Raw genomic sequence first — 27,034 nt, forward strand, 5'->3', positions numbered from 1 at the left:
AGGACTTGTCAAGCAAGCTTTACAGGGTGGGAATGTCTAGAATGTGTGCTCCTATTGTCTCTTCCCATCAAAGACCGAAATATCTTACCTTACACAGCATTTTCCTCAGCAGAAAAAACCCCCTCATTCCAGACAAGAACTGCATTTTTGAGCAAGACTGAAAGTTGGCACACCCTACTTTCTCTGGCTGCTTCTTTACTGTTCAATAAGCCTCAACTGTCTGCCTATGGTATTATTAGTCATTTCACATATGCTTTTATCTAAAGCATCTTACAGTACACTTACAAGGAAGTTTCTGGACTTAAGTGACTTGCTCAAGGGCACAATGGTGACAGTTCACACAATGACTTGTTCCTTTATATAGTAGCTCTTCCGTGTGCTCAGGATTTGTTCCTCATTAATACAATTTTACACCTAAAGCAACAAATGGTAGTATTTTTCTGTAGATACAAAGATGTGCCTTTTACATAGTCTAAAAAAGCGGTTTTATTTTACATGGAGTAGGTCGCCTCAGGGGGCGGCCATTTTAAGATCACATGACCAGCTGAATACTTCTCATTTTGTCTTAATAAGGCCCCTATTATTGTGCGCTTTATCTCATAAAATAAATTAATCAAGAATACTGACTGCCAGTAGCGCATTTCTGCAATGTCATTGGTACATGGATACATTTTTTGGGCAAATACTACATCCACAGTAAAAGTCCAAGACAACTGCGGTATCAGCCAGTTCGAGTGCAGCTTTAATTAAAATTATTAATAAACATATTTTACAATAAATAATTCGGCACAAACATGCAGAAATATTTATAAAGACAAACCCTTTTATAACTCTGTTGGAAAATTAGATAATAGCGTTGCATGCTGAACTGTTCCATTGATGGAAAATGATAGCTATCTATGAACAAACGCTGGAGGTATTGGGTGATGTATTTTTGGTGTGTGTGTGTGTGTGTGCCTGTCATGCTCTGGCTATGGGAGGCCCAGGGAAAGACCTAACTAAATCCCTGCTGGTTCATTCCACAGCACGTTTACTTTGAAACATCTGCTCACTACCTCAGCTGCTTAGCCATGCATGCTAAGTCAACTCTCAGTAACAGAGTTGAAAATATACACAGCCTATGTTGAGTTGCATTTCATTCCTCTTTTATCCAGAGGATTAAATCCTGTCTTCATTCCCATGCTCTTCCAAGTCATGCTTGTCAGACAGAGCTCCATTTTAGTTCATGATATTGACATCACAACCCCGTTTTGATACTCAAGTCATATTAGTGTGGTGTTTATTGTGATATTTTGTGATGCAACTGAACTATAGGCATTTTTTATAATGAGTCTCTTGACTAATGATCTTTAATTTATAATATTGGACGCAGACTCATTGTATCCTGCTGCATTGCTACCAGGGGAAATGTCATACAGGAAGCTGAGGTCACATCCTTCAATTGAGGAGAGAGATAGCTGGCTCCAGCTTCCTTTGAGTGTGTGTTTGCGTTTTTTAAACGCTGTATTGTGGGCAGACTCCTGGTGCAATGAAAACAGGATTCTGTCATTGTTGATTGTTTAATTATGTGTTTTGGCTTGTATGCAAGTGCCTATTTGTGTTAAGGAAACAGAATTCACATAACACACCTTGCAAACGTAAAAGTTTTGAAGGTATATAACATATTTTTTTAAAGTCCGTTCACCAAAGCTGCATTTATTTCATAAAAAATGCAGGAAAAAATAGTAATGTTGTGAAATATTATTACAATTTAAAATAACTATTATTCTATTTAAATATATTTCAAATTGTAATTTATACCTGTGATGGCTGAATTTTCAGCAGCCACTACTCCAGTCTTCAGTGTCACATGATCTTTCAGAAATCATTCTAATGCTGATTTGCTGCTCACGAAACATTTTTATTATTATCAGTGTGGAAAACAGTTCTGCAGCCTAATATTTTTTTGGAAACCATGATTTGTTTTCAGGATTCTGTGATAAATAGAAAGTTCAAAAGCACAGCATATATTTGAAGTTTGTCACATTAAGTGTCTTTACTGTCAATTTTGATCAATTTAATGTGTCCTAGCTGAATAAAATGTAATTAATTTATTAAAAAATATTACATATATGGCCAGACAAGGGCAAGTGACAGTTTTTATCAACTGGGTTGAAACTCTGTCACGTTACCACTGTGCTCTTCAACTGTCCTAACCGTGGAGCCTTGGATTAGCTGTTTTTCTTGTTCCAGCTGCAGCAAAACACTGTTATTAACCTTTTATGTTGGGCCAGCTAGTTTATGATGTTGACTTGGCCAAATAGAAGTGTTTGGGCTGGGAATGTTGGGGGTGGGGGTAAGTGTGTGTGCTATGTGTGTCTTCTATGTATTTTTAGCTCTGCAGTGTCACTGTGTGTGTTTGGAGGGGTGTGTGAGGTAATTTCCAGGATCATCCAGTGTCATTCATATCATTAATTTCCTAAAGTCATTTATAAAAAAATACAGTTACTTAATTCTCAATGTAAGGGGACCATGCAGGCCTAATCCCACTCCTAAATCTCTTCTTTCGGTTTATATCCAAAGTTAAATGACACAACAGGACTGTCTGTCAGAGTGGGCTTAGATCTGGGATTAGAGGAGAGTAATGAAGTCTCTCTGAAGTCATTTCTGGCTGTCTGAATAAAGAGAAAAGCCAATTGTAGAAATCGCTGTGTATTTGAGATTATAAGAACTATATTTTTAAGTGTTTTTTCAAATTCTTTTTGCTCTTGTCTTCTGCAGGATTCAGTAACTGCTCTGGCCCTTGATCTGAATCATCCCGCACTGAGAAAGAACAAAAATATAGATTCCTTCTTAAACAGATGTAAGTCTCTTAGGAAGTGCAAAGATTATTACATTTATTGTATGTGTATGTGTTTTTGCTGAATTAAGCTTTATGAATTAATATTGTCAGTAATTATTGAACTTTATCTCAGTAACTTATTGCTTACATTTTTTTTCTGGAATATAAAATGATAAAAGATCATACTGTACATTGCTATATTGTCATAGCAATATATGGATATATCAATACACATCCAAATCCTACTGTCAGCCTTGTCAACATGTAATAGACATTTTACAGTCCAACATTTAGTTACTTTGAGTAAATATTGTGTAAAATGACTAAATATTGTGCAAAAACAGTAATTCAGCAAGTACACCATTATTTTAGTATATTGGCAATACCTAACACGAGTCACTATATATACATATATATACAGTATGTACATATACATTTTTTTTCTTTTTTTTTAATAGTTACATAAAAAATTGTAATTAAATAACTGGGGGATTTTTGTGCCCTGATTAATTTTTTAAACCTTGCATAATGTAAATGTGTTTGCTAATTATTAAATGATAAAATGTATTAATGTAATAATATGCATGGTATAATCTCTCTAGATGAAAAGGACGTGAGTCGCCTCAGGGAACTACAGGTGAAGCTGGATGATTTTGACAGAGTCAAGCTGATTGGTCGTGGAGCGTTTGGCGCAGTGCAGCTGGTGAGTGAGTGTGTGCCAGAGAGTGTGTGAATGTGTGGGTGTGTGTTTATGTGAGAGTTAATGCCAGTGAGGCTTGTACGCACATGTTCTGCCTGCTCCTACTTACCTGCAACAACACAGAGCGTGCATGCTTTGGCCTTGTGATAGGCACATATTGTCTTATTCTTTTAGTTTCACACTTGTCAGTCAAAAATATATTTAAGTCAGTCTTTATAAATAATAAACTATGGTAGAGCATTATGTGTTGCTTATACAGTCAGTTATAGGCCCTAGATACATTAAACACTTGTTTGCATTAAATAACATATTGCAGAATGTGTGTAGTTTCATTAAGGGTTTATGTGGATATTTATGATGTTAATGCACATATGTGCATGTAGGTACGACACAAAGCATCCCAACAAGTGTATGCCATGAAGCAGCTCAGCAAGTTTGAGATGGTCAAGCGCTCTGACTCCGCCTTCTTCTGGGAGGAGCGTGACATCATGGCATTCTCCAAGAGTCATTGGATAGTTCAGGTGGGATTCCCTTTCATATATAGATATGCATTTGTGGTACCTCTAGGGATGTCAAAATTACCAGTACTTCAATACTAAGTTGATAATAAAATGTAAAAAAATGCAAACCGAGTGCTATCTGTCTGACTGACAGGCGGCTGTGTTTGAATGCTTGCACCTCACAGGATGCACCTGCACATGTTTTAAAGAGTCAGTTATGTCCTAATGTAAATAGGCAAGACAAGAAATGTCAGATCTGCTCATTAGACCTTGAAGCCTAACATAATTGCTGCTGTAATGTTGATTTGTTGATAACAAAATGTGGTCATTATAATGGACAGTTATCTTAAATAATAATTAATAATTACTCTGGAAAAACCTGATTAAGAATTAATTGGAAAAATACTTGAAGACTACGTCAAGCGCTCTGACTCCGCCTTCTTCTGGGAGGAGCGTGACATCATGGCATTCTCCAAGAGTCATTGGATAGTTCAGGTGGGATTCCCTTTCATATATAGATATGCATTTGTGGTACCTCTAGGGATGTCAAAATTACCAGTACTTCAATACTAAGTTGATAATAAAATGTAAAAAAATGCAAACCGAGTGCTATCTGTCTGACTGACAGGCGGCTGTGTTTGAATGCTTGCACCTCACAGGATGCACCTGCACATGTTTTAAAGAGTCAGTTATGTCCTAATGTAAATAGGCAAGACAAGAAATGTCAGATCTGCTCATTAGACCTTGAAGCCTAACATAATTGCTGCTGTAATGTTGATTTGTTGATAACAAAATGTGGTCATTATAATGGACAGTTATCTTAAATAATAATTAATAATTACTCTGGAAAAACCTGATTAAGAATTAATTGGAAAAATACTTGAAGACTACACGTCCCTTTTGTTTTTGTTTTTTTTATTTTATGTTTAGAATATTTATTTTAATAAGTATAATAATTGAAATGTAATGAATATTATTAAAAATATGGAATATAAGAATATATTATTACATAATTAAAATGTTATTAAAATAAACAATTATTATTAAATAAAGCACTGTGTTCAATAGCATATTTAATATAGCTGTGGTGTTGCAATTGGAATCAAGTGTTGTGAAATTACACTGTATTGCTATCGACTGCTAAAATGTTGGTATTGTGACACCTGTTCACCTCACTCTCTCTCTCTGTCCACATAGCTGTGCTGTGCGTTCCAAGATGAGAAGTACCTTTATTTGGTGATGGAGTTCATGCCCGGGGGAGACCTGGTGACTCTGACCAGCAACTATGACATCCCAGAAGAGTGGGCTCGATTCTACACGGCAGAAGTGGTGCTGGCACTGGACGCCATCCATTCTCTGGGCTTCATTCACAGAGACATCAAACCAGACAACATGCTGCTCGACCGCAACGGACACCTGAAACTCGCTGACTTTGGAACATGCATGAAGATGGACTCGGTGTGTTTAGGGTTGTGTGATAGGTTCTTTTGGTGTGTGTGTGTGTGTTTGTGTAACTGAGTGTAGAAAGAAAGAAAGAGTCTACGTTTCAAATTGTATGGTATGCAAGATTGCAGTTAGTTTGTCACAAATCATAGTGTATTGACAATTTTAAGACAAGAAACCTAGTTGAAACCACAAGTTTTGCATTTAGACTGCAGAAATCCCCCATGCTATGGTAATAATTATGTCAGTGCTGCCATCTTCTGGTTAGATCAATGGATTTAAAAGCGGGTATTTTTCCCAGCTTAATATGCACAGACAACATAGCAACATTGGTTTAACCAGTGTATATAATAGTTATATTTGTGTATATGCATCTGTATTTGTGTTTAGTCCGGTATGGTCCGCTGTGACACTGCTGTCGGGACTCCTGATTACATTTCCCCAGAGGTTTTGATGTCTCAAGGAGGAACGGGTTACTATGGCCGGGAGTGTGACTGGTGGTCTGTTGGAGTTTTCATTTATGAGCTGCTAGTGGGTGAGTAGCACTTTCATCTGTATCCTCCAATATCCTGATCTCATCTCACTGTTCTTATAATCTTAACTCTTCTGTCAATGTGGTCAGGTGACACACCGTTTTATGCAGAGTCCCTGGTGGGCACCTACGGAAAGATCATGGATCATAAAAACAGCTTAACTTTCCCAGATGATATCGAAATGTCAAAGGAGGCCAAAGACCTAATCTGTGCCTTTCTGTCTGACAGGTGAGAGAGAGAAATGCAGAGTTTGGATTGAGTAACCTCTTTTAAACATTAGACTTTTACTGCTCTGAGATGTGACGTCAAAAGCAATAATGATAAATAAAATAAAAACTTTCCATTCAAGTTGAAATGATGCTTAACTTTATTGCAAAATTAACAATAACGACTTAACCATAAGTAGAATAAAAAATGGCTATACTGAAATAGTTATACTTTAAATATTATTTTGTTTGTATTGGTTTTGATTATTTTAATTATCATATGAAATATGCACCACTTTTCAAAACTGTAGGGGTCAGCAAGGATACCTTATATTGATCAAAGGTGACAATATTTATAGTGTCAATATTAAGTAACAAAGAAATGTATAATAATGTTAAAACAATGTTTTATTTTTAACTTTTAATTTGCTAAAGAATCCTGAGGGAAAATGTATCAGTTTCCACAAGAATATTAGGCAGCGCAACCGTTTTCACCATTGATAATAATATGAAATCAGCATATTAGAAATAATTCCTGAAGGCTCATGTGTCAAGACTGGAGTAACAGCTGCTGAAATGTCAGCTTTGCCAACACAGAAATAAAATATATTCAAATAAAAAAACAGTTTTGAAAAAAAGAAGTTTTGATCACTATTACTGTATTATTGATACAGTAAATGCAGCCTTAAAGAGCATAAGAGGCTGCTTTAACAAACAATACAAAATCTTATCGACCCCAGGTTTTGAAATGGTAGTGTACATAAAATTAAATCATCTCAAGTCTTGTCTGTTTTAAAATGATGTACAGGTCCACATCTATTCATTTATGCTTTTAATAGCCAAAAATCAGTCACTGGTAAAACTTCAACTTCATGTTCCAATGCTTCTACTGCATTTCTTTTTAATGCCAGGTCACTCTTTCAGCCTTTTAACTTCAATCTGTTTTCCTATAACTCTCTTTTTCCTCTCTTTTTCTCCTGCCTCTCACATGCACACACATATGAGCATTCCTGATCAAATATCCAGAGAGGGGTTTATGTTTTTTATGTTGTGTAAAAGCACAACACACACACCCCTCCCTTTGCATTCTAGCTACAGGAATGTCCCACACGTGGCAGTCTAAACTGCTGCACCCCTCTGATCCAGATGCAAGGAATGGGAGGGGAACAACCGTTCCTTATTTTTGGATGTTGCTGTGTGTGTCGCTTTCGCTCCTCAACTCATCCATGCTCTGCAGTTTCCCATCAGCCACTCGCTGTTGGAAGTTCCAGGCTCACACACACAAACGTCACTTAACGGATTAGTGAGCGTGGTTGTGCTTCTCTGTTTGGTTTGCTGACCAGTGTTTTGCTATGTTCAGGGAGGTGAGGCTTGGCCGGACTGGAGTGGATGAAATAAAATGTCACCCCTTCTTCAAGAACGATCAGTGGACCTTCGACACCATACGAGACAGTAAGCCTCTGAGTGTGAGTGTGGCTGATCTGTGATCATGACTTGTGAATGTCATGATCATTATAGCCAATTAAGTAATTATCACTATTAAGTCACTATTACTAACTTACTATGACATTATGCATGTGCAGAATGATAACGGTATACAGATGTATATACTGAAGTCTTGCATCGGTTCATGTCTTGAGTTATGCTCAGATATCTGCTCAGATTATGATAATTGGGTTTTGGCGTACAGCTTTTAATTTGAATGAAATTGCTGCTCATATTTTTCTCCAGACAGATGCAAACATTCACTTCACACCCTCATGCTATGCTTCAGAGAAAGCTATTTCAGTCTTGCATACATAGTCTTGAATTCACTTTGTGCTGAAACTTTTTTTTTGTGGTTTCTACCCACTGACTGTTTTATTGATTTATCATTATACAGTAACTAAAACAATTAACTTGTTTAGATGTGTTAGGCTTGTTAACCATAATTTATCTTAGCTTAATTGATGTATATTTCTCCATGAAGCTTAAAGGGATAGTTCACCCAAAAATAAAAATTCTGTCATTAATTACTCCCCCTCATGTCGTTCCAAACCCGTAAGACCTTCGTGCATCTTCGGAACACAAATTAAGATATTTTTGATGAAATTCGAGAGCTTTCTGACCCTCCAAAGACAGCAACACAACTGAAATGTTCAAAGGCCCAGAAACGTTGCAAGGACGTGAGTAAAATAGTCCATGTGACATCAGGGGTTCAACTGTAATTTTATGAAGCTACGAGAATACTTTTTGTGCGTAAAGAATACAAAAATAATGACTTTATTCAACATTTCTTCTCAATTCTTCAATTCTGATTCTTATGTTATCATGTGCATGCGTTGTTTACATGAAGCGGAAGCAAGTGCATGCGTCGTGATACTCTCCACAATGGTGGTGCGCCATAGTAGACAGGATGAGGAGGAGAAGAATTGTTGAATAAAGTCGTTATTTTTGCTTTCTTTGCGCACAAAAAGTATTCTCGTAGCTTCGTAAAATTACGGTTGAACCCCTGATGTCACATGGATTATTTTATCGATCTCCTTGCTACGTTTCTGGGTCTGGGAACATTTCAGTTGTGTTGCTGTCTTTGAAGGGTCAGAGAGCTCTCGGATGTCATCAAAAATATCTTAATCTGTGTTCCGAAGATGAACAAAGGTCTTACGGGTTTGGAACAACAAGAGGGTGAGTAATTAATGACTGAATTTTCATTTTTGGGTGAACTATCCCTTTAATTATGTGCTGTGATAAAACAGCAAAGAGTGATGTTACACTTTTTGCTGTTTTATGCCATTAATACTTTATTTTTGTTAGTTTTGTTTTGTTCTGTAACATTGCTCTCTGCTGTGTTGTGCTGTGATGTGCTTCTGTCGGGGTTGTGGTGTTCGGGACAGGGTTACAGGGGTATGGGGTTGGTTTCAGTAAGGGTGGAACCCAGCATTTGGCCCGTACACAGTTACTAATGAGAGAAGAGCCTCAAAACCACAGAGTTGGACTCGTTTTCTGCTCCTCTCTCTATCCCTCGCTCCAGTGATGCCCAAATGCACATTCTGTATTTGCTTTCTATCTAGCTTTCTCTCTGCCTCCACAGTAGTCTGTTATTAGTGGTGCTATCAAGGAGCATTCTGGGAAACAACTGCATCTATATATCTGTATGGTGTGGTGTTGCCATATGGCAACATATCATTTTCTTTCATTTTCTTGCAATTCAGAATAAAATACAACAGATTTTGTTGTTGGAAAGAAACTAATTAGATTTTCTCTTTAAGACAGTTTTTCTTGTGTCAATGCTGACATACTTTTTTTGGTTCATTTTTGATACGCTTAATAGATGTTTATTGTCTAAATTGACTTATGTCTGAATTGAGTTTACAGTATTTTGAAAAAAATATGGATGTTTCCATTGTGCAGAGAAAGACAACTCTATACTACAATGAAATTGCAGTAATGCATTTCCTCATTGAGAGATTTTTATAGATCAGTGCCATCAGTGACATTACTGCAGTTATTTATTTATTTATTTATTTTGAATTACTTGAATTAATAGATTTAGAACTGTGTTTATGCATTAAAGGGATAGTTCACTCAAAAATGAAAATTATGTCATTAATTACTCACCCTCTTGTCGTTCCAAACCTGTACGATTTCATCCTCGGAACACACATTAAGATATTTTTGATGAAATCCGAGAGCTCCTTCATAGACAGCAACGCAACTGGGACAGAAAGGTAGTAAGGACATCGGTAAAATAGTCCATGTGAGAATACTTTCTGTGCACAAAGAAAACAAAAACAATGACTTTATTCTACAATTTCTCCTCTTCCATGTCAGTCGAGCTTCTTGTAGCTTCATACCATTACGGTTGAACCACTGATGTCACATGGACTATTTTAACAATGTCCTTACTACCTTTCTGGGCCTTAAACGTGGTAGTTCCGTTGCTGTCTATGCAGGGTCAGAAAGCTCTCGGATTTCATCAAAAATACCTTAATTTGTGTTCTGAAGGTGAACGAAGGTTTGGAACAGCATGAGGGTGAGTAATTACTGACAGTAATTAAGATATTAAAGGATAAAATATATTCATTTGCTCAATTTGAGTGTGTAGGTGTGCCAAATGGATAAATATAACAATTCATAAAGGAAAACAAATTAATGCAACCTATATAGCAACCTAAACATTTGATCCAATTTGTTTTTTCAAAATATCTTTTTATGTTTGTCTCTGGAATTAATCAAATGAATTAATGATTTTTTTTCTAGTATGTATTAAATCCTCATCTAATTCAAAGGCTGAACTTAAAGCACAAAGATCCAACATCTCTGTCTGTTTTCGTTTGGCTGTGGAGAGTTTGAATGCAGCCCATCTCCATTAGATGTTTGACACATGTTCTCCCAGCGTGCTCAGCACGTTCGCTCCAGAGGCAGGGAGTGTTTTGGATGTGTAAGTGAGCGTGAGTGTGTGTGAGCACAGTAGGTAGTGAGTAAGCACCGGCCAGCTTGGCAAGTCATACATGCCACTCCTCCCTTCAGTACAGTGTCTGCTTTGTGTGCTACACACACTGAGCCTTTCACTGTGAGCCTCTCTCTCACACACACAAGCACTCAAACAGGACACACTATTTTTGCTCAAATCTTTTACAATATTCTCTCAACCCCCTCCTCTCTCTCTCTCTCTCTCTCTCTCTGCCTCTCTCTGTCTCTCAGCCATGGCTCCAGTGGTGCCGGAGCTGAGTAGCGATATTGACACCAGTAACTTTGATGATGATATAAAGGATGATCCGTTAGGAACCGAGACCTTTGCCCCTCCCCGTGCCTTCACAGGAAATCAGCTACCATTTGTGGGCTTCACGTATTTCAGGGAGGACCAGTAAGTTTGAAAATGTGTGTTTTGTGTGTGTTTGTGACAAGATGGATTCTGACAATGGAAGAGTGGCTAGTGAAATGTTGTATTATAATGTAAAGTATTGTTATGTTTTATTACAAATATTTGTAATTTCATCTTACATAATTGGTTTGTTGCATAATATGGCAATGTAATATAATTGACGTGTGTGGAAAAAGGATTCAAAGAGTCCCAACTGGGTTCCCACACATTTTGGCCAATGAATTTCCATGACTTTTACAGGCGTGCAACTCAAAACACTCAAAACAATTTCTAGCATATGAAATATTTTTGAGTTGAGCATTACTAGAAAATAATATATTCACTTGATTTACATGAGTTTTTTGTTGTTGTTGTTGTTTATGCCAGTCTGTATATTATCTTTTTTGTTGTTGTTGTTGTTTCTATGACTGTAAAAAGATGTTTTCCGTTTTCAATCTACAGTGAAAAGAGATAAATAATGAAAAAGGTGAAATCTGAGACAGAAAGAGTTAAAAGTCCATATTTCAGACACTGTAGCGCTGTTTGACTTTTACACAGGTATCTTGTTCTCTTCCACGCATGCTGACTCACAGATGAACACTACAGAGCTGTAAAATGACAGCAAGTTTCTGTTATGGATTGATAGAGACAGGATGTACAGTATTTTTGCATGATTTTGGTAACCATGAATGAGTGCTGTATTTGTTCCATCACAATTCCCTCCTTTTTCCTCTTATCCTTTCACTGTTTCCTCCCTCGCTTTCTCCGTTTCTCCAGTGTGGCTGAGTGAAGCCACATGGGCCGCTGGCTGAGATTGGCTGGAGATTGAATAGTTGCTTTGATATTTTCTTTCTTTCATTTCCTCTCTCCTCCTTGTTCCCTCTCTCTTTCTAACTTATTCTCCAAACTGTCTTTTTCATCTTGAATTGATTTATGAAAGCTCAAAGTGTGTTGCTGCAGAGTAAACAAGGATGTATAGTCGCTGAGAAGAGTGGAACTTTTTCCATAATGCTCTTCTATCTCTCTTTCAGACTGTTAAACCAAAACAATAAGTGTTCAGAAGAGGACTCTAATGCTGATAGTGTCAATGAGGATCATATTTTAAACCAGGCAGAGGTGCATATATTTTTATAAATATTATTACTGACTTTTATCATATTAATGATTGTTAAATTATAAAAACTATGAGTTCAAAGGAACATATTTCTGGTTTTATGTGTATAAAGGGGTATTTGAGCCTTACTGATAGAACTGTGAGCGTACATAAGACAAAACGTGTGTGGAATATTGCTCTATAATAGCAGGTTGCACAAAATTAGCACTTAGATTTCTAAAATAGATGCTTATATGACTTGCTCTGCAGCAGAATTGGAGTGTTTCTCCACATTCTTTAGATAATTGCTGCTTTTAATAGAATGGAAAAACAACTGGCATCAGTTTTTTTGTTGACTTTTCACATGTGTTTTGTGCATGTTCCCAGTCCAGTGACCTGCAAAAGAGGCTGAAAAAGTTGGAAGAAAAAGTCAAACATGAGATGCTAGCAAAGGAGGAACTGGAAAATAAATGCAGGTACAAATACTCATAAACATACAGTGGGATCCAACTGAGAAAATATATATTTTTTTTTGCATTTTTTCCTATTTTATTTAATACGACTTTTAAAAAGGGATGTTTCCAACATAATGTAAATGGAAAGTTCAATAGAAATTCAGAAATGTCAATATTTCAATTTCATGGCACAATGTTTCTTCTGTTTATTTTTTCTTTAAATTACATTTTTGTGACCTCAGATTTTGGACCCCACTGTAATTCTAAGTCAAGTCAAATTCATACATATGGCAAATTCAAAACACTGTATATCTTCACTTACAACAAATTTAATCTGTATTGTGTCTCAACAGAACAGCAAATCAGCGGCTAGAGAAGTTGTCCAAAGAGCTTGAAGAAGAAGTAAGACACCGTTTTAAATTGCACTCACCCAAAAAAGGCTTTTGATTCAAACCGTTCAGAAACAAAGTGCTGCTTTCTTCAAGCTTCTCTAACTGTTTCTCTCTTGTTGCAGGTGAATGCGAGACAGGTGGTGGAAGACTCTCTGAGGGAACTGGAGAAAGAGAAAGCTTTACTGAAGCACCAGCGTTCTGCGAGCATACGAAAGGCTGGCCTAGAAACAGACAGAAAGCGTCTGCTTGAGAATGAGGGTGAGAATATTACAAACACACTTGATAGACCCTCAACGATGACATTAAATTAAAAACTACATTGTGTATTTACAAGGAGCGGGGAAACAAATCTATTCACTAATACATCCACATTGGATCAATCTACAAAAAAATTACGATCATAATGTGCTTTATACCTGGGGGATTATCTCATCTTAACCTTCAGTATTACTCAACATTCGTCGAATGACGTGAGCTTTTCTTGAAATATATGCTGCTTTAGATGCAGCTTATGTGCAGCTTTTGGTTGTTCAAAATATTCTGAAATTCGTTCCTTTAATACACAATATTTTGCTGACATTCTTGATTCACCAAAGCACTGGCCCAAAATTTCTTCCTGGTTTGCTCAGTACTAGCCTCTGATGTTCTCCCATCTAGAAAGTATTAGTTCTGCTCTGCTGATGTTGTGATGTTAACATATTTTGCATTTCTCTCTCTTGCAGTGAGCAGCCTGAAAGAGCAGCTAGCCGAACTGAAGAAGAAGACCCAGAACTCTCATATCTCCGCTGAGAAGAACATTCACCTGGAAAGACAGGTGGGTCCCTGAGCAAAACTTTATCAAACCATTAACCTCAGAACAAGAACTATATAACAAATAGCCAGATGATAAACTGATAAACATTTTTATCAGATTTTAGGACATTTACAAATTAAAAGCAGCAAAAAATGGCTATAAAAAAATGAAACATTAAACTTACTGAGGTTTGTGCTTAATGCTAAAGTAGTTAATTTTCCAATGTTAAAATACTTTCTCCTATCACAGCCAAATTTTTTTTTTAAATATTTACAAGAAAAGCTTTTTATAAGTAAAAAAGCCTTTTTAAATAAGTATTAGAATTTTTTTTATAAATATAAAATTATTAACATATTTGAGGTTTGTTATTAAAATAAGTGAAGAAAACAATGGAACAAAATGCTGTTGAATTCAAGTCTGCTTATATTCAAATACATTTCTGAAGCCCAAAAATCATTTTAGCTTAAACTACCGATTACAAGTTTGGGGTCAGCAAATTTTTTTTTTAAAGGAATCAATAATTTTATTCAATAAAGATTAAATTGACAGTACTGTCAAAAGTGACAGTAAATACATTTATAATAACCCAAAGTTCTATTACATTTCTATTAAATTTCAAATAAATGCTGTTCTTTTAATCTTTCTTTTCATCAAAGAATCCTGGAAATAAATGCAGCCTTGAAAAGCATAAGAGACTTCTTTCTAAAACATGACAAAAAATCTTCCTGACCCCAAACTTTTGGACAGTTGTGTAAATTTGTTTTGGTTTTAAGGATATAATAAAAGTACAAAAGAGATTCTGCTACTGAATTAATGTGTCTTTAGTTGGAGGAGCTGAATGCTAAGCACCAGGCTGAGGTGGAGGAGTCCGAGCGGCTGAAGAAGGCCCAGGGCGAGGCATTGAGACAGTCCCAGCAGCTGGAAGTCTCTCTCAGGGAGCTTCAGGAGCGTCTGGCCCAGCTGGAGAGCAGCCGGCTGGGTCTGGAACAGGAGAGACTGAGCCTGCAAACCTCACTGGAGGTGGAGAAGCGAGAGAGAAGCCTCGGCTCAGAGACCATCAATGACCTACAAGGTGAGTGCATTGCATGTGTGTCTATGCCTGTTTCTGTTCATTAGACAGATGTAGCTGTGAATTAGCATCTACCAAGCTTCTTAGAAGGAGGCTGTGTTACATTCTAGGGATCACACTTGTGTGCAGGTCTGTGTGAGTGAGTGAAAGCAAATATTTATGTTTGAGTGTGTAGTGGTCAGCTCCTCGCTGAAGGACACACTGGCCTCTTGTCTGCTGGGCAGTGTTGTTGTGTTGGGGTGGAGCTGCCCGCAGCGAATGTAAACATGAATAGAGCGTTATTTTAAGGTCAGAGGCAGGTAGCTGACGTTATGTCGCTGGACAGAGGAAAACAGGCAAACAAGAAATATCTCTTCTGTGTCGTATTCTCAGTTTTGTCTATTAAATTTTAAAGGTTTGTTTCTGTGTGTGCTTTTATCTCCTGAGAGATTATTGTTATTATTTCATTTAAATGAACAGATTTTAACTACTTTAAAACTTACTATGCCTTCATTTATGTTTGCTACTTTTCAGATGCCTTTTATGTAAGGATTTTTTTTTTATTGATTTGTACCCCAGACCAAGACTTCAATTTTAAAATATGAAAATTCCAAGCTAAACAAATAGTGAAATAAACAAACCATAAACCACAAAATATTTATTTTGTGAAAATAATTTATATCAGTTTTTTATTATTCTCAATTGTTCTCAAATTACAACTGTCCCTCATTCTTTTCCACCATGACAAATGGTTTTGCCACAAGTTTTATAAAAAATTATTTCAGGATTGAGATGAAATATGTGGTAGATATGAAGAAAACAAAGAAAAGTCAAGGTCATTTGTCATGTTATTTTAAAAGTCACATATTAATAATATAGTAAACATATTGTATTAATATTAAATTTGTTTAACAATAACAATAAAATATAATTTCCACCACAAAATAATAACAATAAAAAAAATTTGAAATAAAAAGTATTAGTTTAAAAAATGTTAGGAAGAGACAAAGTAAAAAAAAATTTTTTTTAAAAATAGGAAGAGTTTGAAGTGTTTTATGAGTATTTATATTCTAAAGGTCCACAGGGCCAAATGTGCCTATAGAAGAAACACCCATTTATGGTTTTTATAGTTTGAGGTTTAACATTAATATTAAACTGAATTCCTGACCTTTGGTTTCAACTTCATTCTTGTGTTTTTGTCAGCCTGTCTTTCTTTCAATTAAATTTTTATTTCTATGTTTCTTACATTTTCAGGCCGTATCTCTGGACTGGAAGACGAGTTAAAGCACGTAAAGAGTTCTCTATCAAAGGCTGAAGCAGAGAAAAGACAGTTACAGGAGGATCTTACTGCCCTGGAAAAGGTGTGTGTGTGTACGCGTGTGCGTATGTGTTTTAGTGAGAGACTAAATGACTCACATTCTCAGCGTATGATGTGTGTGTGGTTATGTGTATTATTTTGAACCCCCTATTAATGTTGTCCCCTTCACCCACAGGAGAAGAGCAAGCAGGAGATTGATCTTTCTTTTAAACTCAAAGCCATTCAGCAGAGTCTAGAGCAGGAGGAGGCAGAGCATAAAGCCACTAAAGCCAGATTGGCTGACAACAACAAAATCAACCAATCCATTGAGGAGGCCAAGTCTGAGGCCCTGAAAGGTAAAATTACAGTTGCCTCTGATTTAAAAACTCTTAAAACATGTACAAATTTCACTACAAATTAAAAAAAATTAAAAAGGGGAGCTCAGTTTAGAGTGAGAGAAAAAAAAAACATGGTTACCTTAGTTACCCATTCGTTTACGCTGGGGAAAGTGCTCAATTCCCTCTCTTAAAACTATCCTGTAATAAATATAAAACTATTACTCAAAAGGAATTTGAATAAACAAAAAACTTGTGTGTTTAATCTTTACTTTCACACCAGAAACTTGCCTGTCAAGATTTACATGATTCTTTTGGAAGTGTACGCGCATTACCCCTGAATGAAAAAAATGTTTTCCTCATTCCAAAATAACTTTTCCATTTTTTTTTTGTTCTAGCTGAGTAAATCTTTCCAAAGTCTGAAGTACAAGCCTGTGGCTCGTTTGCCGTTTGGTGATGTTGTGTGTGTTTGTGTGACAGATATGGAACATAAGCTGCTGGAAGAACGATCTGCGAAGCAACAGTTGGAAAACAGACTGATGCAGCTGGAGAAGGAAAACTCAGTATTAGACTGTGACTACAAGCAAGCCAAACACGAGCTTCAGGAGCTCCGCTCGCTCAAAGAAAAACTCACTGAGGAGGTACACCTATCTGACTGTTCTTCTTGCCTGGCATATTTTTGTAATATGTTGTGTTTTTTGCACATATTTTCAACACTTGCACATATTTTTCGCACTTCAACACTATTTTTGGCACATATTTCTGGATGAAGCTTCATTTTAAACTTAAAATTAAAGGCATTTTAAAATTACATATATGCATCACATGGTGTGTGGAGAGTCCAAGACATTAAATCCAGTCTTTTGTGTGTGTGTGTGTGACAGGTGGAGGTGCTGAGTGTACGTGTGCAGCAGGAGACTCAGAAGAAGACTCTGTTTCAGGCAGATCTCAATGTACAGAGGCAAGAGGTCAGCACCCTGCGCTCCTCGGAGAAACAGCTCAAACAAGAACTCAACCATCTGCTGGAGCTCAAACTCAGCCTGGAAAAACAAAATCAGGAACTACGCAGGTGAGTTAGGTTTCATGATGGATGAGATATACCGTATTGACCCGAATATAAGACGATGTTTTTTTCTTGGAAATACATCTGAAAAAACGTGGTCGTCATTGTCTTTATAGTTGTGGTGTGAACGTCCCTATTCTCATAGAATTAGAATGATTAATAAAACTTGGTTATCGTTATAGTTATCACTCTTTGTATGAACAGGCTTTTAGCCTGTTTTTCTAAACTTACAAAGTGAAACACTAATAAACATAATGTTATATATAATATATCTTCCATATATTGTGCATGCAATGAAAAGCTCTCTTTGTCCACTCAGGGAGAGAGAAGAAGCTGACAAACAGCTGAAAGAGCTGAAGGACCAGTTGGAGTCAGAGCAGTACTTCACAGTATGTCTGACAGGCTTTAACATATTTTGTCAGTGAATGTGTGGAGGGCTGTATTTTGATTGGTTTGTGTATCTGTGCTCTCATATTTGTTTTGAATTGAAACATTTTTCCTTGATTTCAGAAACTGTATAAGACTCAGATTCGAGAGCTGAAGGAGGACAGTGATGAAACGGCTAAACTCTACAAAGATGCTCAGCAGAGAATAGAGGACCTGCAAGAAGAGAGGTGTGTATTTCCACACAAGTATTTGTTTTTGAAACAGGATGACAGGACATATGAAAATGACTGGACTTTTTTTTTTAATAAACTGCTCTACGTAACTATTTTCGTTTGACACTATCACCTGTAATCATGATCCATCAGATAGATACATCTGTGCAGAATGTAATGACCAAAACAGTCATGTTTCTTAACAAGTAACTTGTAGTTTCAACTGCTTCAACCACTAGAGGGCCAAACGTTACAAAATGTCAGTAGTCTCCAGAATGTAGCTTAAAATTTTAAATAAAAGTGAAAAATGATAATGTGAGTTTCTTGGCTTTTCGTCTTTGGCTTTTGGCTTTGAAGCCATCTATATGCTATAGGCAGAGCGCCTCCTAATGGTACAGAGGATGAACAACATAGCTGATCAATATAGCCACAGCTTTTTCCCAGCGAGGAGAAAGAGTAACATGTGACCCTGGACCACAAAACCAGTCATAAGTAGCACTGGTATATTTGTAGCAATAGCCAAAAATACATTGTATGGGTCAAAATTATCGATTTTATTTTATGCCAAAAATCATTCTAAGTCATTCTAAGTAATAATCATATTAAGTAAAGATCATGTTCCATGAAGATACTTTGTAAATTTCCTACTGTAAATATATTAAAACTTAATTTTTGAATAGTAATATGCATTGCTAAGAACTTCATTCGGACAGCTTTAAAGGCGATTTTCTCAATATTTTGATTTTTTTTGCACCCTCAGATTCCAGATTTTCAAATAGTTGTATCTCGGCCAAATATTGTCCTATCCTAACACCAAATTCCTGTTCATATACAAACTGGTTCATGTGTGTTTCTGTAGGGACTCATTAGCAACACAGCTAGAGGCAAGCCTGACAAAAGCAGATGCTGAAGAGTTGGCGCGCACCATCGCTGAGGAGCAATACTCAGACCTGGAGAAAGAAAAGATCATGAAGGAGCTGGAGATCAAAGACATGATCGCCAGACACCGGCAGGAACTCAGCGAAAAGGACAATACCATCAGCTCGGTGAGCATAAGAGTGATTATAAGAATGTATTTAATTCATAAATAAATATATAATAAAATAACAGAAATAAAAGTAATAATTTGTCTGTACACACACCATAAACATTAATTAATATTAATTATGTACATTTTTTAAATATTTTACCTAATGCAAGCTGGAGGAATCGAACCGCACACTGACTGTGGATGTTGGCAACCTGGCTAATGAGAAAGAAGAGCTCAACAATCAGCTCAAACACCTACAGCATAGTGAGTAGGATGCTGAATGCCAGTTAATATTATAATAATATGAATGAATTGGATGTTATAATGTTCATATATGTGCTTTAACATTTATAAATGTGTATATACAGAGCTGGAGAAGACCAGAGAAGAAGAAAAACAGACGAAATCTTTGATCCTGTCCTTCGAGAAGCAAATACAGTCTGAGCGAACCCTCAAGATTCAGGTATGTCTGGCTTATTTGAATCAAGACTGTATAAAAATGCTGTATACATGTATATGTTACACTGTTGTTCTCATAGCTTAAAATAGGTGTTATTAGCATGTCTCAGGTAAATGATATCAGATGTTTGTATTGTAGGCTGTAAACAAGCTGGCTGAAGTTATGAAGAAGAATGATGTCAGAACACCGCAAGGCAACACCGCTGATGTCCGCAGAAAGGAGAAGGTGAACAGACAGCTCCAGTTGCAGCTCCGCACCGAGAAAGATAAACTCGACCACACCATCATCAAATACCAGAAAGAAATAAATGAAATGCAGGCTGTAAGTGACATTAAATACATACATTTAAAGGAAATGTAACCACCAGGAAACCTAGTCACTATTCTGCATAAATATATAAATCTGTTGTTCTGTTTACAGACGTTAGCAGAGGAGTCTCAGGTGCGACTGGAGATGCAGATGGCCCTGGACAGTAAAGACAGTGATATTGAGCGTCTGCGCTGTCAGATCACTTCTCTGAGCATCCATTCTCTGGACACCAGCATCAGCAGCACCGGCAACGACCTGGAGGGTGATGACGCTTATCCAGGTAACTATCCAGGTTATGACCCGTCAAGCACAGGACCGCCTAATGTGGTAATTCATGCCATAATTGATGACCACTATTTCATTCATTTTGGGCAATAAAATATGTTGTGCAACCACAAACCATTCAATAGAAATATATAAGCATAGTATATAACAACTCAAAAACTGTTTTCATAGAAGCACTCACTGTACTTTCTTAAACTTAAAAATATCTATCTATCTATCTATCTATCTATCTGAATATCCACTGACTCTAGAACACATAATCAATACATGCCACTGTTTTTCTCTTTTACCTGTTCTCCATTTCGCTCTCTATCTATCTTTTTTGTTGACTTCTTCCCCTCTTTTTAATGTTCCTTTCTTCTCCTGGTCAAAATGGCATACTATTATGCATCTTTTGCTTATTTTCCTTCATTCTTCTTTCACTCCTTCTCACTCTCACCGCTGTAGTGCGCATCACACACTCACACACCTCGGAGTCTATGTCCTTCACATACCAACGAAGCTCCAAGTCAGTGTGTATTGATACCCGGCCATGCCGGATCGTTCCTCGGTTCCCCTCCGACTCAGAGGAAGAGGAGGATGAGGAAGTCGAGTGGGGGCAAAGGCCCGCCCTCACATATGAGAAGCCTACTGACCAAGAGTCTGCAGGTGACCCTGCATGGAAACAAATCAGTATGCATACTGCCCCTTGCTCCCCTTTACCTTCCTTCAGTGTGGAGTTCAAATACTAAACACCTAGACAGCATTTTGGGGCTTAAATGAGCCTATGATATCCAAAAATGCTGTCTAGGTAGGCAACTCATTAGGTCAGTGATCATGGTGTGATGCTCATTAGATTTGACATCATTTTTCACATAATCACACTGATCACCTTGTGTGTTTTCTAAAAGTCCATTAACACTACTGAAACCTTTTTAATCTAAGAGACTTCCAGTACAGTTTTGCATTCTGCACCTAGGAAAGGTGTTTTTTAGAGGTCTCCAAGTTCTTGAATAAAAATGAGTCTGCCTGGTCATTTTCAGTTTGACAAAACCTGTGTGGCTCTGTAATCTTAAATAAAATGTGTCTTCTGTTTTTCTTTTACCACAGATTCTAGTCTTGAAGGATGGCTCTCAATGCCTACCAAAAATACCAAACGGTTTGGATGGGAAAAGAAGGTAAAGGTTTAAACCTACACACTCACATGTCGCAACAACAAACCCTCTCTGATCATCTTGTGTGTAAATTGCAGTATGTGGTGGTAAGCAGCAAGAAGATCCTGTTTTATGACTCGGAGCAAGACAGAGAGCAGTCCAGTCCCTTCATGATTCTGGACATAGAGTGAGTTAAAAAAATATTTAGGCCTAAATTTAAGATTTATGTATTTGAATTGTATGTAAAAATTCCATCAATTTGTTTTAAAGCGTTTTAACATAAACTAATAAACTTAAAGTGATACATATTTGTCAGTGATACATAAATGAAACCGTTAAGATTTCTGCCCTCAAAAAATCATGGCATATTAATGGAATAATTTTTATTAGCTATTTGCATCTATTTGATTTTATTTAAATAATCATATATGTGACCCTGGACCATAAAACCAGTCATAAGTGTCAATTTTTTTAAAATTGAGATTTATACATCATCTGAAAGCTGAATAAATAAATAAGCTTTCCATTGATGTTTGGTTTGTTAGGACAGGACAATATTTGGTCGAGATACAACTTTTTGAAAATCTGGAATCTGAGGGTGCAAAAAAAACAAAATATTGAGAAAATCACCTTTAAAGTTGTCCAAATGAAGTTCTTAGTACAGTATTTGAAAAATAATGTGTTTTTTGAACATTAAAGCATGTCAACATATTCTGTTACACCAAATACACAAAATAATGATCTTTAAAAAAGCATCATATGACCCCTTTAATATCCTACATACAATGTATTTTGCTACAAATGTACCTGTGCTACTTAAGACAGTTAAAATCAGCAAAATCTGTTCATTGTTAAAACGATCAAATGTATTCAATTAATTCAATTATTATTCAATAATTCAAATAAAAAAACATGGTTAAAATATGGTTAGGCGTGTAACAAACAATACTCAGTTAAAATGTATGGGATTGAAACAAATTGGATAGATTTATTGATAAATATATAAACCTGGTTATTGTGTTTTAAAAAAAACATTCGGTTCATTAGCACTATAATAGAAATTTTACCTGTTTCATTTATGTATATGAGTGGACAAATATGCACATATATATATGATTGTGTGTTTGTGTGTGATTGAGGGATATGCACCACATTAAGTGTATTAGTTAAAACTGAGTAATCCAAATGGATGGAAATTTTATATGCAGTTCAAATACATAAATCTTAAACATTTACTGCTCTCTTGCACAACATTAGCCAGCCCATTTATTTGTATGCCTTCTTTTTCCCCTCTTAGCAAACTCTTCCATGTGAGACCTGTCACTCAGACAGACGTGTACCGTGCAGATCCAAGAGAAATCCCACGCATCTTCCAGGTAACATGCTTAATTTGTCCCTCCAGGAAATGTTTTATCATTCTTTGAGATTAACCATACCAAAGCTAATTTTTTCTTCTGTTCTGTCTGTAGATATTATATGCTAATGAGGGAGAGAGCAAGAAAGAGGAGCTTGCTGTGGAAGCCTTATCAGCAGCTGAAAGGTCGTCGTTTATCCCACACAAAGGTCACGAGTTCGTACTCACGCTTTACCACTTCCCCTCTAGCTGTGAAGCATGTCCAAGGCCTCTGTGGCACGTCTTCAAGCCCCCACCAGCCTTGGAGTGCAGACGCTGCCGAATCAAATGCCATAAAGACCACATAGATCGCAAAGAAGAGGTCCTAGCTCCTTGCAGAGGTCAGGAGGTCACACTCACAAAGCACTGCACATTCAGATTTATATTACCGTCTGTAGCTTGTTATACACATTAGAATTTAGCATTTTTGGTACTAAGACAAAATATGAATTAAAATATAGAAGATGTCATAAATTCCTTTGATTATTTATAAATAATTAATTATTAATATATTACAACCACATATTCATAAAAATTGCAGTATAAGTAATATTCAGATATATAAATTATAACAATATCATTTTTTGTAAAAAATAATTACTATAAATTTTATTATTATTATTATTATTACATTTTATTTATTTATTTACACTACCGTTTAAAGGTTTGTGGTCAATAAGATTTTTACCAAGGCAGCGTGTATTTTATTAAAAATATATAGTAATATTGTGAAATATCATTACAATTTAAAAAAAGTTTATATTTTAATATGTTGTAAAATGTATTTTATATCTGTAATAACAAAGCTGAATTTTTAGCTGCCATTACTCCAGTCTTCAGTGTCATTTCTTATTATCAGTGCTGAAAACAATTGCGTTGCTTAATATTTTTGTGGAAACCATGATACTTTATTTATATTTTACTTTACATATTCTTTTTATCATTAGTAACATTATAAATGTCTTTACCGCCACTTTTTATGAATTTAATGCATCCATACTGACTCGAAATGGTTATTTATTTTAAATATGGACTCACTTTTGAACCTCCACATTGTACTTTGGATTGAAACTGACCTGTATGGTTCATTGTTTTTCTCCAGTGAACTATGACATGTCCACGGCGAAAGAGCTACTGCTGCTGGCCAACTCCACAGAAGAGCAGCAGAAATGGGTCAGCCGCTTACTCAAGAGGGTCCCACGTAAACCTATAGCCCACTCCTCAAGCATAGCTATAGCTTCTCCTCCCTCCGAAGCATCACCGAGGCTGTCCCCTCAGCCCTCTCCTCACCTGTCAGCCCGTTCATCTCCCAGACTTCCACACAGAGGAGCCGTCAAAGTGCATTCCACCCGACAGCAGCCCTCACCCAAGACCAGGTGAGAACCGCTTCACAGATCAACAGCTACTTACAAAGGAGCTTGAGGGAGAATAATGTTACACACGGTCATTTAAGGTTAAAAAACGGGGATTTATAAAGCAGTGGTTCTCAACCAGGAGGTGAGGCCCACTACAAGGGGAATTATTATTGAATTATTTAAAATGTGTATATATTTCATTTGAATGATAATTGATATTAATGTTCATTTTAATTATCTTAAAAATATATATAGTATAGAAGAACTGTATAGATATAACTGTATTGAACAAACTTCTGGATTCGCAAAATGATTTGTGATGAATTAATTTACCTATATTGACACTCCCAGTTTCTGTTAATAATATATTATTGTTCCGTTAATATTATATTATGTAGGGGCCAAACTCATGCCATTAGTTTTTAGCCCACAATTTTGTGTTAAGGAGGCTGATATTTGATCATTCTTTGACATAGTTTTCCATGAACATTTGAATGTGTAATTCATATCCATTTATACAGTCACTTTGTATAGTCATTAAAATCTTCTTTACTGTTTCCTACTTACACTTCTGTACTAAGCTTCTGCTTAACTTTTGAGAATGAGTATTGGAGCATTGCTAATGTTGTTGGCTCCTTATATTTGTATAGAACCTTATTGGCAAGTGGCTTTAAATACAATCATATTTGCTCAATTAAAAGAAAAAATCACCCAAAAATAAACTTGTATAGACTACTTAATGTAATTTGATGCTGCTTTTGTCAATTTTTGGAGCTTGGCAGTTGTGGTCACTTTGGAAGAAAAGCAGTGTAAATTCTTAAAAATTCTCTATTTGTTTTCCATGGGGAAAAAATTACATACGGGTTCGGAACAAAATGAAAGTGAATATATAATGTCAGCATTTTCATTTTTGGGTGAACTGCAGCTTCAATCAAGGTAAATGTAGATGCTCTTGATCATAGTGCCTTTAGAGTAGTAACATATGACTAAACATAGTCATATGTTAACCTGGCACAAGAAGTTAGATTTGGCTGTGAAGTTGCACAGGTTCTCAGTAGCTTACATTATACTGCTAACCTTTTATAGCCCTGGCCCCATGCTCCGTATCATACTTCACTGACCTTTCACCTTCCCCACTTGTGCTTATATGTGGACAGTAAGTACACTGCATGACTGCTTACCGCTCAGATTTTCTGCTTGTCTATGCTGCCCTAAAACACCACCTTCAGATATTTGGCTGTCTGTTCTGTTCTCTGTATGCATCTAAAACGGAATAGATCTTCTTTGCTTGAATGTAAATACTAAAAAAAAAAACATCCACTAACAATGCAATCTCTCTTTTAATTCCATAATATTGGCATCTAATTCTAACTGAGCTTTTTTAACACAGAATCTGATTACATATCAGACTTTCTAAGAAGAAAAAAACAATATCATGAGGGTTCGGGCAGATATCTGCCAAAAAAAATGCAATCGTAAGATCTTATTCTAAATTACAATTAAGTATAAATAAAGAGCAGCATCTGTCACTCTCACACCTTTGTAGAACTTAAAGAAAATACTCTTTTTCAAAAACTGCATTGATCTGTATACCTTAAGTTAAACATGGGTGGCCATCATTTTTTCCGTTGATATTTTTACATGAGGCCGAATGACTCCTCTTTGTTCCAGATTGCTTGAGTTGGGCCTGAAGGACTGGGGTTGGTCTCTTGATGTTGAAATGGATGATGACGATGTATTAGACTTCTGAGGAGTTGAGTTTGTGGGGTAACCACAGTGGTGCCTTAGCATGTTTTTGTGTCTGTGTGTTTATGCTTTGGCATTAAAGCTGTTTTTGAAGTATGGCATTAATAGTGCGGTTTTTTTTCCCAATGTGAGGGACTATAACTAGGTCAGGTTTTGATATAGATATTGTGTTTGATGCTCTAATATGAGTGGACATGTTTGTGTGTAAGTGTTTGGCTGAATTTAAAAAGTCTGGCTTAGTTTGATTGAATGAGGCAGATCTGAAAACTGATGGTGTGGTGGTAAAGCTGTTGTGTGTGGTTGAATAGAGAATGGGATGTGAAATGTCTGCCATATATTTTTTTTTTCGTTGACCTGAAACTTCTCTCCTCTCTTTTCATTTCAGCTAACTTTGGTGAAGGTTGGATAGGTGATAATCCATCTGGGAACTATGAAAGCGGAGAATGTCATAATGTTCATTTTGGCAAATGGCAGGACTTCCAAGTGCCAAACTCCACAAGTATAAATGGCTGGGGAAGGGGCGGTCTAATATTTAAAACAGAACAAGCCATAAATCCCCTAAAGGGTGCAGTTTCAATTTTAAGCCATTATAAGAGTGTTTTATGTCTTTGTAGAATATACAATTCTTCAAAAACGTTTTGAAGTTAAAGAATTTTAAACTTTTTGGTCTCCTTGCAAGGTTGTCAATAAGTGTGACTGTTTGCCTGAGTGTGTGTTTGAAGCAGAATATATAGGCCTACTTTGGCTCTGCAATTACATGGTCATCTGAATTTATATACTCAAGTATTATATCTATTTTTTGTTAGGAAAAACAGATAAATATTTAGTGACAGATTATATTTTTATCATGCATTATATGAAAGAACACTTTTTGAAAACTGCTTTTCAAAGAGCATTACTTAGTTGTTTGCCAGAACTATCTGCTCAAAATATATGCATTATTAAAGACTGGTATTACATTATGCAATGATGCAATCCGTAGCACATTTTAGCATTTTATTAATTGCTGTGACAAAAAATTTGACACAATCTGTATGCCTAGTGGAACATGAAGACCTCCAGTCCAAACATTTTCTGTGTTTTATCATTTTGCCATGTTACCACTGACAAACCATTGAAACATTGTGAAATTGTTAATAAAAAAGCTTTATTTGATGAACTTCTTATGTGTGATGATCCAAAACTTATCTGGGGCGTTTATA

General features: G+C 36.3%; 1 protein-coding gene across 7 annotated transcripts; it reads left to right on the top strand.

Annotated features, from left to right (window-relative positions):
- Positions 1 to 2,761: 2,761 nt before the first annotated feature.
- On the top strand, positions 2,762 to 26,615 carry LOC107726633 (rho-associated protein kinase 2-like). 7 transcript variants are annotated; one of them, XM_016536292.1, is made up of 33 exons: positions 2,762 to 2,842; positions 3,424 to 3,524; positions 3,905 to 4,042; positions 5,219 to 5,479; positions 5,855 to 5,999; positions 6,087 to 6,225; positions 7,564 to 7,655; positions 10,887 to 11,049; positions 12,078 to 12,162; positions 12,527 to 12,615; positions 12,948 to 12,996; positions 13,109 to 13,244; positions 13,709 to 13,800; positions 14,605 to 14,851; positions 16,082 to 16,188; positions 16,321 to 16,480; positions 16,940 to 17,100; positions 17,344 to 17,528; positions 17,842 to 17,911; positions 18,033 to 18,136; positions 18,981 to 19,167; positions 19,322 to 19,415; positions 19,520 to 19,614; positions 19,750 to 19,932; positions 20,032 to 20,200; positions 20,653 to 20,853; positions 21,295 to 21,362; positions 21,437 to 21,525; positions 22,636 to 22,714; positions 22,808 to 23,072; positions 23,834 to 24,107; positions 25,758 to 25,839; positions 26,218 to 26,615. In XM_016536292.1, exons 3-32 carry the CDS (start codon positions 3,938 to 3,940, stop codon positions 25,834 to 25,836), a joined length of 4,173 nt encoding a protein of 1,390 aa, XP_016391778.1. In that variant the 5' UTR covers positions 2,762 to 2,842; positions 3,424 to 3,524; positions 3,905 to 3,937; the 3' UTR covers positions 25,837 to 25,839; positions 26,218 to 26,615. The 7 variants fall into 7 exon arrangements, with proteins under 7 accessions (XP_016391778.1, XP_016391779.1, XP_016391775.1 ...); XM_016536293.1 differs by lacking the exon at positions 20,653 to 20,853; XM_016536289.1 differs by lacking the exons at positions 2,762 to 2,842; positions 3,424 to 3,524; positions 3,905 to 4,042; positions 25,758 to 25,839 and adding exons at positions 4,445 to 4,516; positions 25,173 to 25,242.
- Positions 26,616 to 27,034: the final 419 nt, after the last annotated feature.

The sequence above is a fragment of the Sinocyclocheilus rhinocerous genome, unplaced genomic scaffold (assembly GCF_001515625.1).
Source record: "Sinocyclocheilus rhinocerous isolate Xijiao unplaced genomic scaffold, SAMN03320098_v1.1 scaffold1538, whole genome shotgun sequence".
Taxonomy (NCBI): domain Eukaryota; kingdom Metazoa; phylum Chordata; class Actinopteri; order Cypriniformes; family Cyprinidae; genus Sinocyclocheilus; species Sinocyclocheilus rhinocerous.

Bases quoted from the DNA above. Each gene is read 5' to 3' on its own strand.
- LOC107726633 (XM_016536292.1), top strand. From the start codon at position 3,938: ATGAAGCAGCTCAGCAAGTTTGAGATGGTCAAGCGCTCTGACTCCGCC. The intron at 21,363-21,436 runs GTAAAGGTTTAA...TGTAAATTGCAG, and splicing joins GGTTTGGATGGGAAAAGAAG to TATGTGGTGGTAAGCAGCAA. The intron at 22,715-22,807 runs GTAACATGCTTA...TTCTGTCTGTAG, and splicing joins AAATCCCACGCATCTTCCAG to ATATTATATGCTAATGAGGG.